We start from the raw sequence: 14,900 nt of genomic DNA on the forward strand, positions 1-14,900 counted from the left end.
TATATATATATATATATACAGTATATATATATATATATATATATATATATATATATATATATATATATATATAATTACACACACACCATAAAGAGTAATCAGGATTAGTCATGTCAGGCTGAACAAAAACGTGCTATTATTATTATAACCCATTGGTGATCCACCCAACAACCAAAAAAAGGGTGGGTGTGTGTGCTGAGCACGTGTGTTCTAAATGAAACTTCTTTGTGTTTTGTCACTGAAATTGTTTTTTGGTTTTCATGTTTTTGATTGAATGAAAGACTTTTGAGAGTATAATTACAATTTCAGTGACACAACAGGAAGAAGTTTCACTTAAAACGTGTGTGCTCGCCACACACTTTTTTTTCTACATTTTATTTTGTACAGCAGGTGGTGCCTCAGTGAATTTGCATCTGGAGAAAGGGCTGACATCACAGAATAGGAGAGGGAGGGCTGTGTCTGTGCATAGCTAGGATTGGTTGGGTGTGCAGACAACATGCTCAAGTAGGAGAGGAAAACCCAGCGGTGGCTGAGAGCTGCAAAGTGCAGGATCATGGCTTCCAGCCAGTGGAAGGTGCTGAGTTACCCCTGGTTCTCTGTGAATTTCTACCAGATTCTACAGTTAGCTGCACTGCTCTGCTTAGCGTTCCTGCTGCTGAAAGTTATTGGACTTTGTTACAGGAGGAAGGAGCTGGTGAATGCATTGGAAAGCTTCCCTGGCCCTCCCAGCCACTGGCTGTATGGACACATCCATCATGTGAGTTGTTATGGGATATTTGTATCCTTAACCATAGAAATGCAAGTTGGACCATTCTCCTCCTAAAATCTTTTGTGACCTCTGTTTTACCCACACAGGGACCATGCTTTTTCACAAATTCTGCACATTCAGGGAAATTGACCGATGGGAATAGTTCATGAGATCTCCAGCACAGATAAGCAGAATATTATCACTCTGCCTGACATGCTTATGAGTGAGAATGAAGACAAAGACAGAGCATTACATCCAGGGCTTGGAAGAATTACAGAGAGCGCGTTCCCATGGTAGAAAAAATATGAAAATTTAATGGATCATAAAGACAAACAGCAAGGGCATAGAGCCCGCACCAACGCGTTTCGGGCTGCACGCCCTTTATCAAGGTGAAAAAAATATTACTTACAGAAGTGTGTTAAATACTGGGTCAGGGCGCTGTAGACACCAATTCCCTCCACATCCTGGTGTGTCCAATGACGCAGGACATGTGACGTCAGAGCGCTTTAGACGTATACAAAACAAAAAAAACCTTTATTGTGCCAAAAATTAACAAATAAACACTCCAGTAGTAAACAAACAGGAACATTAAACACATAAAATACATTATGAAAACTGATAAATCCGCATATGCATTGAATGATGAAGATATTTTTTTTATTTTGTATTTAGTATTATTAACATCATGTTGTCAATTTATATGGATTTGGGATGTTATTTAACATGGATTTATTTATAATGTAGTTAAATTGGATTAAGTTATAATGTAACTGTTATTTATATAGTTAGTGTTCTTATATATATTTGCTATTACTGTAGGTTGTTTCTCTTCACTTCTGAATAGGTGTTTAAAATGTACAGACATATTTTCGTCCTTTGGTTGTTGGGTTTTCATACCCTTTAATTACGGAGTTAATCGTATTGAGTGATTAAAAATATCGTCATCATTCAATGCATATGCAGATTTATCAGTTTTGATAATGTATGTTATGTTTTTAATGTTCCTGTTTATTTACTACCGGAGTGTTTATTTGTTAATTTTTGGTACAAGAAAGTTTTTGTTTTGTATATGGCTCAAGCGCGCTGACGTCACATGTCCTGCGTCATTGGACACACCAGGAAGTGGAGCGGATTGGTGTCTACAGCGCGCTGACCCGGTATTTAACACACTCCGTTAAGTAATATTTTTTTCACCTTGATAAAGGGTGTGCAGCCCGAAACGCGTTGGTGCGGGCTCTATGCACTTGCTGTTTGTCTTTTTTATGATCCATTACATTTTCATGTTTTTTCCACCATGGGAACGCGCTCTCTGTAATTCTTCCAAGCCTTGGATGTATTGCTCTGTCTTTCTCTTTGTTCTCACTCATTGGCAGCATCAGACGGAGGCACACACTGTACCCCAGGACACGTTGGCTTCACCATCAGGACAAAGCTTATCCATGTGAGTCCATGGTTATTTGCTTAACTTGCAATTATGATACCCATTGCAACATAGATGTTTATCTAGTCTGGACACCAGATGGTGTTGAATCCTTACCTACAGTGCTTAGTGAGATTTTCCAGCTATACATCTTTATTGGGACTTTCATATATGTCTTTCAATCAAGTTATTGGAAGGGTACATCCATTAAAGACTTCTACTTACTTATGAAGTTATAATTACAGTTTTCTGCCGTGTTAATTGAGCATCACGCAGTGTTTTCTTTAACTGACATGCTTAGCAATCTTGTTATAAAAATACGTTATTAGCAGTATAGATGTTATAAGTGCATGTCCCAGAGGAGAAGGTTTGCAGTGCACTGGAACTGTTATCTGCTCATAAAGTCTTAACCGTTTTATGTTGCTCAAATAACTGATAAATAATCACCAGATTAGAGATTATTTAACTGGAGGGAGCCCAGGACTTTGAGGCCTAGATCACCAAACACCTGTATGTATGTATGTGTATATGTATGTGTATGTGTGTATATATATATATATATATATATGTGTATATATATATATATATATGTATATATATATATGTATATATATATATATATATATATATATATATGTATGTGTGTGTGTGCTTTTTCAACGCGCAAATATCGCTTTATTAACCAACATGTCTATTGTCATAGAATCTGCACAGCAATAAAAATAATGATTTTAAATATTGTGATTAAAAATGGAGTGAAGATGTTTGAGGGGTTTGTAATGGGATTTCATAGAAAAACCTAGGGCCAAAAATGTATTTCATAGCAAAAACACACAAGATCAATGCACATCTATATTTAATGGAATCCAACATTTAGTCATTGTTAACTCATACCTATTACTTATTTTACTTTAACCAAAATATGAAACTAAAACCCTCAATTTAAATCTGCAAAATGTTCAAGGTTTGCCCAAATTATTAAAAAATAAATAAAAAAATTCACAAATCCAAAACCAATGACATTCTAGCAAAACCAAAACATACATATATATATATACAGCTAAACCCCGTTATAACGCGGGTCTCGGGGTCCACCCCGAGACCACCGCGTTACTAACGGGGTCGCGAGAAAAAAAAATGGCCGCCGCGCTTTAGCGCATATTCATCCCGCGGGACAGGAGATGGGAGCGGGGATGTCTCTCCTGTCCCCGCTTCCCCCTGTCACCTCGGGACAGGCCGCGGGGCAGGAGATGGGAGCGGGGATGTCCCTCCTGTCCCCGCTTCACCCTGTCACCGCGGGACAGGCCGCGGGGCAGGAGATGGGAGTGGGGATGTCTCTCCTGTCCCCGCTTCACCCTGTCACCGCGGGACAGGCCGCGGGGCAGGAGATGGGAGCGGGGATGTCCCTCAGGTCGCCGCTTACCTCAGAACCATGCTGCCTGCATGGAGGTTGTAGCGGGGGGTTTCTTCTCCCCACCGCTGTCCCCGGTGCTCCCGCTGCCTGCGCGGGAGGAGGGGGGGGAGCGGGTGGTGGTGCTGGTCGCGGCCCGTCTGTGTAGAGTGAGAGAGTGTGTGTGTATGTATATATGGGAGAGAAAGTGTGTGTGTGTATATGGGTGTGTGAGTGTGGGTAAGTGTCTGTGAGTGTGTGTAAGTGTCTGAGTGTGTGTGTAAGTGTGTGTAAGTGTGTGTGAGTGTGTGTGAGTGTCTGTGAGTGTGTAAGTGTGTGTGAGTGTCTGTGAGTGTGTAAGTGTGTGTGAGTGTGTGTGAGTGTCTGTGAGTGTCTAAGTGTGTGTACGTGTGTGTAAGTGTGTGTAAGTGTGTGTAAGTGTGTGTGAGTGTCTGTGAGTGTCTGTGAGTGTGTAAGTGTGTGTGCGTGTGTGTGAGTGTGTGTGTGTGAGTGTGTGTGAGTGTGTGTGAGTGTCTGTAAGTGTGCGTGAGTGTGCGTAAGTGTGTGTGAGTGTGCGTGAGTGTGGTCAGTGTGTGTGCAGTGTGTCAGTGTGAGCAATGAGCAGTGTGTGTGCAGTGTGCAGTGTGTGTGCAGTGTGGCAGTGAGCAATGAGCAGTGTGTGTGCAGTGAGTGTGTGCAGTGTGTCAGTGTGAGCAATGAGCAGTGTGTGTGCAGTGTGCAGTGTGTGTGCAGTGTGGCAGTGAGCAATGAGCAGTGTGTGTGCAGTGAGTGTGTGCAGTGTGTCAGTGTGAGCAATGAGCAGTGTGTGTGCAGTGTGCAGTGTGTGTGCAGTGTGGCAGTGTGAGCAATGAGCAGTGTGTGTGCAGTGTGCGTGAGTGTGGTCAGTGTGTGTGCAGTGTGTCAGTGTGAGCAATGAGCAGTGTGTGTGCAGTGTGCAGTGTGTGTGCAGTGTGGCAGTGAGCAATGAGCAGTGTGTGTGCAGTGAGTGTGTGCAGTGTGTCAGTGTGAGCAATGAGCAGTGTGTGTGCAGTGTGCAGTGTGTGTGCAGTGTGGCAGTGTGAGCAATGAGCAGTGTGTGTGCAGTGAGTGTGTGCAGTGTGCAAAAAAAAAAATGTAAAAAAAAAATTTTAAAAATTTTTTTTTTTTTTTTTTTTTTTAAAAAAACGGGAGCCACGGGAAAACCGCGTTATAACCGAATCGCGGTATAACGAGGCGCGTTATAACGGGGTTTAGCTGTATATGTTAGAACAAAAAACAAAATGTGAGCGACAGTTCCCACCCATAATCTTTCTTTTCCTTCAGTTTCGTCGTGATGGAAAAGATTTGGACAGGCTGATGTCCTGGGCAGATAAATATCCAAACGCTTTCCCATTGTGGGTAGGAAAATTCTTCGCTTCCTTGATCATCACTCACCCAGAATATGCAAAGGTCGTTTTCGGGAGACCTGGTAAGACTTTAGAAGTATAGGTGGTTACATTTGTTTCAGTGAGTAGTTACAATGTGTATGTTAACACAGAGCACACTATTAGACAAATAGCAGTGGTTCCCCCACCCTCGCCTTTTTTTATATGGTCTTAAACTCGTCCTCAGTAGCATTGTTAATCATGAGATTTCCTGTTTTTCTATTTCGGTTAATGTATTCTGGTTCTCTAGAACAGGAGGGCTTAACTCCAGTCTGGTGTCTCAATCAGTCCCTGCTTCAGCACAGGCGGCTCAATCAGTCCCTGCTTCAGCACAGTCTTTGACTGAGCCTCTGATTGAGCCACCTGTGCCGAAGCTGGGATATCCTGAAAACCTGACCTGTTGGGGGTGGGGGCTTGAACACCCCTGCTCTAGAAGTTCTATAGTAAATTGAGACGGAGAGACGCAGAGAGGTCGGTTGACAAAGAAGGAAAAGCCAAAGTTTCTAATTCCATAAACTGCCAACAACATCGTCTTATCCTTACTTACTGTATGAACACCGCAAAACATGAAATTATAGTGTACAGGGCTTTTGAAACCTCCTAGGTGATGAAGAAGAGGTTTTAAGAGCTCTGTAAACTATAATTTAATCTATGAAGAACGCAAAACCCCGTAAAATGTTTCACAACCAACAATAAATATACAACACGCTAATAACTATCCAGTGATTACGCCCTACAAGTACAGCAGGTCTCCACCTTTCCTTTAGGTTGTAAACTCACCTGGGAAAACCTCTTAATTGTTTGTGGCAGTGTGTTGTATTGTTCTATGTTGTATTGTTGCTTCTACTGTATGTCTGCAAGTCTTTCTAACTCACTGGGGATTATGTTTGTGCCCTATAAATATCTGATGATAAAATAATATAATGATCGGTACAGTAACAAGTTCATTTTCCGCTGCCTTGACATCTTGACCAATAATTTTGTATACAATTTTACAGACCCTAAAACATCGACAGGATATGAATTCCTGATCCCGTGGATCGGTATGTATCGAGTCACCTTCTCATCGTATGTAAGAAGTAGTTACTGTATAGAGGTGCATGTACTGTAAATCTGACTGCAGCTGTCCCCTTTTTATTGGTGCGATTTAAAAAACTCTTAGTAGCCATTATGTAAGAATGCAGGCATGTGGATATTTCTTGCATCATTATAAACCAGTAAAAGTTGCATGGGGAATAAATTAAAATGCTGGGAGGGTTTTGTGTTCCACTGTAACATGTTAAAAAACAGACTAATAACTAAATTAAAAAGTTCAAACCAAAGCTGGGTCCACACAGTATAAATACAGCACAACTATACACCCCCAGCACGCGTGGCCAACTCAAGTCCTCAAGGGCCACCAACGGGTCAGGTTTTTAGGATAGCCCTGTTTCAGAGCCACTGATTGAGCCTGTGCTAAAGCAGGGCTATCCTGAAAACCTGACCTGTTGGTGGCCCTTAGAGGAAGGGAGTTGGCCACTTCTGCTTTAGGGTTTGTTTTTCTGGATGATTTTGTATTCTCTGCTCTTACCTTTTTGGAGGGGATTAGGAATGAAGCGTTTAGGTTCCGGGACCGGAAGCCTTGTGTTATCTACACATTTGTGCAAAAAACTGGCTCCAGATTTATCAGTGAAAAGGAATTTAATGGAAAACAGGGATTTCTTCCTCTGATAAATCTGGTGCATTTTTTTGCACTAGTTTTGCAACTGGGCGGCTTTGATGAATAGACCCTTAGAGCCGGAATGTCCAGCTCCAGTCCTCACCAACAGGCCAGGTATTAGGGATATCATATCCCTGCTTCAGCACAGGTGGCGCAGTCATTCTAACTGAGCCACTGATAGACCTGTGCTGAAGCAGGGGTATCCTTAAAACATGACCTGTTGGTGGCCCTTGAGGACTGGAGTTGGCCACACTTGCATTAAACAGTCATGAAATGTACTCCACTAATAAATCTAGTACAATCTATTGCAACGTTTTTGCAGCTGAGACAAGTAGTAAATATAAATAACCGCCTACGTTTTGCTTTCTACGGTGTGTAATATGTTTTATGCATTTAAAAGACTATCTCACATCTTTGTAGTTCTCTTCTTCTAGCGCTTGGATCCTGTTGGGAATTCTCCCTGGAGTGTTTGATCCCTGTGTAAATGTTAGCGCGGGGCGTGAATTCCACGCTGCATCAAGAATACAGCGATAAGGAAAATCCATGTGCTTATAAAGCACAGCAGTTAACGTTTTTGAACACCCAGCAATGTAAAGCAGCAGTTCATGTTTCATTGGGGGGGAGGTGGGGTGTGGCACAACGCAATCCCAAGCACTGAATATAAATTGTATTTAATATTTAATATTACCTTCATCGAATTTCAGGTGTTCAGAAAAGTCCTAAAAGTCTAACTGTAAAAAAGAACAATACAGAAGGGCCTTCATACTAAGTGTCACAAACGTTTTTCTTGGAGCAAAATTGGCGCACGTAAATCTAATTTTAATGCACCAATCTTCTAACCTAAAATGTCTCAATATGCGCCATCGGCATACATGTTTTTATTTTTTTTATCTTGTGGGCGCACATAACGGCCAGCGCTAGGCGTACAAATAAAAATGGTTAGTGCTAAAAAATGATATTTCCGTGCACCACACAAAAGTAGAAAGTGTGCCAACTTGGCGTAAACCATAAAACATTTGTTTATAATGTTGGTTTAGAATAAATTTATTTTATGAAGGTTTGTACTTCTTTTTAGCGCAAATTGTGACAAAAAAAATAATCAAATATGATCTTGGTAAATAGCTCCAAAATGTCACTGAATATGCAGCACGTAATGTGTTGTGAGGTTAACTGAATGTGGAGAATGCTGCTCTTATTCCAAGGCTGCAGTGATCAGGACAGTCTTACAAAGCAGCTTTTACAACAGGGGAGGCCTACTCCAGTCCTCAAGGGCTACCAACAGGTCAGGTTTTAAGCACAGGTACAGCACAGGTGGCTCAGTTATTCTGATAGCCACTGATTGAGCCACGTGCTGAAGCAGAGATCTTTAAAACCTGACCTGTTTGTGGCCCATGAAGACTGGTATTGCCTACCCCTATTTTAGAATATCACAATGATGGCCAATTAAAAAATACTTGCAAATAAATGTTTTTACATCAATGTTTCAGCAACGCAGAAAGTGGCTGGATTATTGTATGAAATAAGGTGAAACAATGGAACGTTAAGATGGTTAAAGGTAATAAACCGTACTGTAGGTTATTGTCATCTTTATTTTTTGTAGGAAAGGGATTGCTGATTCTGTCTGGAGAGAAATGGTTTCAGCACCGCCGGCTGCTAACCCCAGGATTTCACTATGATGTCCTGAAACCTTACGTTAAACTGATCTCTGACACTACGAAGGTCATGCTGGTATGTGGGCAAGAAGAATGACTTCTCTAGTGACACTGTAACACTAAAACGGCCTTAATATTCGACACTCCCATGAAGTGTTGTCTTGACATCAGCACGCCCTTGGAGGAAGAGACTCAGAAATAATAATAGATAAGATTAAAACTAAGATATGCTGATACTGTTAAACCTTCATCCCTTTATTATTTTATTTTTATTTATTTACTAATTCGGCTGAAACTTCTGGCAGATCTAAGTTAGGGTAGCAGAAAGGTACCCACAAAATATCATGAGAATCGGTCAAGGCGTTTGACCTGTTGAGAGAGAACACACAAACACACAACCAAAGAGGTCACAAAGTCTAGTAGGTCTTCACTTGACTCACTCATCCAGTTATATTTTATATTCTATTTTATAAAGCTAATGGAGGGTACATATGCATTGTTACTTTCTGGGGCTACATACTGTATAATAAAGGGGTAGGTACCTTGAAGTGCATTAATAATGTGTAACACCTTTCCCCCCCCCCCCCCGATTGCAGATAGGGACCATGTGGGGAAATACACTTGTGTTACCGGGTGTGGCGCGTTACCTGATAGGCTCACAGAAGGCCTGAACCTCCGCCACTGGGAGCCTGGGGTTACCTGATCATTCGTTGAACACAGCGCCCCCACCTGTAAGGGCTCCCACCTGAGAGGGATGGTCCTCCTACAGAAACCACAAAAATAAGACACGCACACAGTGTATGCTAATAACGGTTTACTATTGCTAATACTAATAACTTCGTTACCCTGTACCACACAGAATAATGCATATAGCCATACACATAGAAGTGCACTGGGTGCACACATCACCATAAATATTCCCTCCTCCAAAGTACTTGGGTGCTGGGCACCAATCCCGATGTCCCTTTATGTCCACACTCACCCACGTGTGTTGGAGATAGCGCTATCCCTGGACGTGTTGGTGCACTCTTTATAGATACCTGCGCGGGCTTCAGCCACGGGTGCCGCTATACACTGAAGTGGATCCGCCTGATCCGACGTGATGTCCTCCTATGTGTGGGGTGACTTCCAGCGTGGATAATATCACAGCAGCTCCGCACCGTCTGTACTTTGACGGGGATCCGTCTGCAACCGGCCGGCCGCAGTCACTGCTTGGCGGGGCCTCCGAGAAGATAGTCTCTATATAACTCTGGGGGGGTCTGAGCCCAGACCCAGTAATCAGGCTGCGCACTACTGAGTGGCTTCTAACTTAACCAAATAGCTAAAGGGGCAGAATTCCTCAAGTAGGGCCTGTCCCTGAAGCAACCACAAACTGGGGCAATGGTAGCTTATCTGGGGCCTCTGGGGGTAACTAGGCCTAGTGACAGGGGCTACTGCTCCCTGCACACACACCCTAACTCACCCAGCTCACAGCTCCAACTGACACTCTTTTTAAAAACTGTCTAAACTGTCATCTCTCACAGCTTCACTGGTTGCCTAGCAACATGTAACTGCAGCCTCTCTTAACTGTCCCTATTCAAAACTGCCAGCGCAGGCTCCCTTGCACTGAAAAGGCCTTAATTGCAAATGCAGCCGCCCTATTGACTAAGCCGCAGCATGTGACAATCCCCTGAGGGATACCGGGGCTATAAATATAATATTGCCAGATGAATCCTCATACGGTGTGATCAGTTGTTATGTAACCGGTGTGAGGAGTAACAATGTCTTACAGGATAAGTGGGACATTCTCTGCAGTGGGGATGAGTCGGTGGAGCTTTTTCAGCACGTCAGTCTTATGACACTGGACAGCATCATGAAATGCGCCTTCAGTTACCAGAGCAACTGCCACTCTGATAAGTGAGTACACTGATGGCAAATTAACTTATTTTCTGCCAAGAGAACCAATACAAAGAGAAACAGAATAAACACAGGGGATTTGTACAAAGTCACAGGTAAAACCTGTTCTGATTAACTGCACCATTCAGCGTTATATAATGTTTGTTGCTGCTCACATCTGGTGCAGATTTCTCAACAAAAACATTTGTTATCCCGGGGCTGGCAGATTTTGTTTCCAAGTCAAAAGAAGAATGACTGTAAGGCAAATTGCACATTTTAATACATCTCATTACAATCTGTGCATCATGTAATTCCTCCCACACTCTTCCCTGGCCAAATAACAGGATGATGCACATGGGGCAAAGAATGCAAACAAACAAAGTCCTTGATACATTGCTGCTAAGAACAGCAACACGGCATTCTTGGTGCCCAATTTTTCTCCAGAATTGCCTTGGTACTTGGGACCCCATATTGTTAAAGTGTTAAAGTAATGCCAATTAAGAACCGTTTTTTTTTTTTTTTTTTAACCTTGCACATATGATTCAGGAGCTAACCCCAGCGCCCACCACATCTATCTATCTATCTATCTATCTATCTATCTATCTATCTATCTATCTATCTATCTATCTATCTATCTATCTATCTCATATATATATATATATATATATATAAAATCTATATCTATATATATCTCTATATCTATATATATACGATACCGTTCTGTGGCTAACAAAATGATTTTATTTGTGCGAGATTTCGAGATACACTGATCTCCTCTTCCCGGTGTTGTCTCACACACGCACATAAAATTTGTGTCAAAAGGACTGCTACTGAGCGTGGCCAAATGTATACAACAAAAGACAGAAATTGGCCATTGTCAACTGTTATCAGTTGTTTTTGGAGGTTGGTCGCCTCTCCTCCCTGGGTTTAAGCTCACCCCTCCCCACTTTTTAAGTATCAGTTTTTTTTCGTTCACCTGTGCAGGACAGGTCTATTAAGGCCATTCTCCCTGCAACGTAGAGGTAAATGGGAATATTCACAGCTAGTGTTAGGACCTGCATACTGGTCATGCCGTGACGTGGCTGCATACTGGTCATGCCGTGACATGGCTGCAGGCTTATAACACTTTGGCCAAAGGGTTTGACTAAATGACCCTTACGTACAGTATGAGAATACAAACATTGAAGGATTTAACTATGTATTTGTTTGTCATATTGGATGTAGCTTTGGGTATTTTTGTCTTTTCATTAAATAACATTGTTGATGTCGGCCGCCATATTGATATTTTTCCATAATACTGGCAGGAATAAAAACATTTTTGCTCTAATGTTACAGCAACATGTGTCAGGTTGCCCATGTGTGTAAAGGTAAAGTGGTCTTTTTTTTTACTTTTGTAAAGAAGAGTAAATAAAACCAAGATTAAGCCGGGGTGGGGATGAATTCCCAGAGGTGAGACTGGGGCAGTCATTCTTTTATAGATCTCCTGGTTCAGCTAATGTAAAAACATTTCTTTTGTGTGGTTTCAAATGCCAAGTGCTCAGAATTGTGCCTTATTTCTAGAGTTGGCTGTCTCAATTCTTTCCTAAAGATTAGTTTGTAAGGTCAGGGAAGCAGCTTGATTTCATGCTCAGTGACAATCACAGGGTTTTATGTGACTGTGCGTGGCGTTATTCTCCTTTGCAGTGATGGCTCCTATATCCAGGCTGTGCATGACCTTTCCTATCTGATCCAGCAGAGGATCCGCACCTTTCCATATCACAATAATCTCATTTACTACCTCAGCCCTCACGGGTACCGCTTCCGCAAAGCCTGCAGGATCGCGCATCTTCACACAGGTGAGTGGGGCTCACACAGGTGAGGTGTATGCACGGGGAGGAGCGGGGGGAGGATTCAAACAAAGATACAGCAGCTTAGAGAGGTCAGAACACAGCTGTGAAAAACAACAGCCTATGCTGAAACTGATCTCCCTGTATGGGTTGTAACCGCTGGGACTACTACCACAAATATTAAAGAGTCTATTTAATAAACTGTGGATTTCCACAAGAGACCTTCCCGTGTCGGAAGAAACCTCATCACCCAATTAAGTTGCAGAGCTCCAGTCCTGTTTTTTTTAATTTCATTCCTGGAGTTGCTTTGCTCTTTGAGATGACATTGTTTACTACTATATGTATGAGCGAATATCCTGATACTTCCCTGTGCATTACTCATGGCTTTATATAAATGTATTTCAATTGACTGAGTTATTTTTAGTCTTAAAGTGGCAATCCAAGCACAGCAAGTTTTATTTTTAATTTTTTTTTAACATAGGATTGAAGCAGGGGGTCTCTGGAGCTGAAATTAATGGTCACTCAATATCCCTGCAAGCTCAAAAAAAAACAAAACCACCACATCATTTATAAAGCATATATATAGTGTCAAAAAGGAGAGTGGCCAAATGCATACAACAAAAGACAGAAATGCCCAATTCTACATCCAATGTGACAAAATACACACTGCAATACTTCAGTGCTAATATTCTTGTACGGGTCATTTAGTTAAACCTTTTGGCCAAAGCGGTATAAGAGTGTGGGTGGCCGGCGCATCAAAAACAGATCAGTCCCATACATATATATATATCCGCCTGGACCTCTGCACTGAGATGAATAGTTTGTACAGCATCCTTTATAGGGAAGGGGACTAGTACCTAGTGTACACTGACACATATAAAGTACATAGATTGTCCCATAGACTGAATTAAATGGTAGCATGAATCCACAAGGGTGACTCACTGTTCAGCTTCACCTCCAGTGCGGTCCTATTGCGGTTCTTCTTTAAGCGGCGTGCTGATCCACCAGCAAGGTAGCAGAAGGTAGAAAAAGCAGAAAAAGGCAGCGCACTGCCAAAAACCAGGAGGAGGCTCCCAGTACAATAAAAAGGGTTTATTCCATGAAGGGATCAAACATCACCCCCAGATAGCAACAAAAAGCACCACACCAACATGTTTCGGGCCGTGTGCCCAAATGTAAAATATTCAGAGGGCAGTGCAAATTAGTCACACAGCCCATGAAAAACAATATTCAGAAACAGTTTATCCTGGATGAGTTTGGTTTCTTAATTTTTTTCTGAGACATTGGGTCGGCCTTGGCTTGGAATGTTCTAAAAGTTGGTTGTCTTTGTACGTTTTTGTATGATTTTGTTTTTATTATCTACATTTTCTGGAGCCAGATAAAGTTATTGGGCAGAGGAAAAACCTCCTGAGAAACAAGGAGGAGCTGGAGAAGATCCAGCAGAAGAGGCATCTAGACTTCCTGGACATCCTTCTCTGTGCCAAGGTGAGTCAAGAACTTAACAGTATAATCAGCTGCCTTAGAAATATTCAATGAACCTGATAGTAACGTTCTTACTTATTTGTATCTTGTGAAACATTAATATGTATCACTTTTTATCAAGAGCAATGGATGCAAGCACAGCAGCTGCTTATGTTTATCTGTTTGGCTAATGTTTTATTTGCTATATGGTGGAGGGCTTTTGTCTCTTATACTCACCATAACTTATTTGGCGTCTGTTCATAGCCGCTACCAGCTTTACATTGAAAGGCTAGTAAACCATCCTCACACGGATGAGACCCAAAAGGTCGAAATAGCAGACTGTGAGTAGAGTTACTGGCTTTGCACTTCTATAACCCAAGCTGTGTAATGCGGCAGGTATACGCTTCTAGGGATCCATGTTAAAATGGATGAGAAGCAAAATGTGGTGCACTGTGAGTTTGCATGTCATTACCCAGCATCCCTGGCTGCAGTGGAAGCACTGTATTCTAAGGACGCGCTTATAGTGCCGGCAACAGCAACGTTGCGTCAAAACAAATGCATAGAATGCGTGCGCTTAAAGTAGGAGCGACGGGATGAAGCGATCGCTGGAAGTTAATTCAATTAGATTTTTTTCAGCGACCGCAGCGATGACGTCGCCAGCACTATAAGCGCAGCCTAAGAGATAATGGTGAAAGACCGGGTTGCAGACTTGTCTGAGACGTGGATCTGCTCACAAGCGATATTTTTATTTGCTGTACATCATTACTTTGCAAATAAATGACACAGCAGAGCTAAACTTTCACCTGTGGTTTTGAGGACTATCAAACAGTCTTATTACCAAAAGACATTAAATACAGATTGTGAGAAACCTTAAAGTGTTTGTCATCTCCATACCATCATGGAATGTTTAAAGCTCTTGGCCATTTAAGGGACGATTTCCTCCTAGGATCAAAGTGAACCGATTCCAGTGACATGTTCAAGGGTCTCATCTGGGTAATTTTATATCTTTTTTTTACCCAAATCTTACACTTATAAGTATTTTCAATGTATTAATTTAAGTGAGACTTGGGAGGTGCCACTGTGTGAGGTCAGTGTGATGTCACTGTGTGAGGTCAGTGTGATGTCACTGTGTACACAACAAGGGCTTGTAATATGTTTAAATAATGTTTTACACTTGTAACACTTCCAGAAACACAAACTTTGGAAAGTTTTACAATCTTTATCTAATGTCTTTTGGAGATCAGACAACTAGTCCTCAACACACAGTTTGCAAAAGTGATTGTTTCCGTGATTGAAAATGTTTTCTAGGGTGAAAAAGAACTTGTTCTAAAATGGGACATTAGATCACGATCCAAACATGGCGGTTTTCACTTTGGTTTGACATTTTAATTGTGCTTTTCATATC

General features: G+C 41.8%; 1 protein-coding gene across 1 annotated transcript in view; it reads left to right on the forward strand.

Moving 5' to 3' along the window:
* Positions 1 to 484: 484 nt before the first annotated feature.
* LOC142503682 (cytochrome P450 4B1-like) overlaps positions 485 to 14,900 on the forward strand; it is a 23,684-nt gene continuing 9,268 nt past the window's right edge. The window contains exons 1-7 of the mRNA XM_075616265.1: positions 485 to 757; positions 4,882 to 5,026; positions 5,981 to 6,025; positions 8,282 to 8,409; positions 10,105 to 10,229; positions 11,892 to 12,043; positions 13,413 to 13,519. Of these exons, the coding sequence (XP_075472380.1) occupies positions 554 to 757; positions 4,882 to 5,026; positions 5,981 to 6,025; positions 8,282 to 8,409; positions 10,105 to 10,229; positions 11,892 to 12,043; positions 13,413 to 13,519 (906 nt within the window). The 5' untranslated portion in view covers positions 485 to 553. The remainder of the gene's footprint in view (positions 758 to 4,881; positions 5,027 to 5,980; positions 6,026 to 8,281; positions 8,410 to 10,104; positions 10,230 to 11,891; positions 12,044 to 13,412; positions 13,520 to 14,900) is intronic.

Source organism: Ascaphus truei, chromosome 10 (assembly GCF_040206685.1).
Source record: "Ascaphus truei isolate aAscTru1 chromosome 10, aAscTru1.hap1, whole genome shotgun sequence".
NCBI lineage: Eukaryota > Metazoa > Chordata > Amphibia > Anura > Ascaphidae > Ascaphus > Ascaphus truei.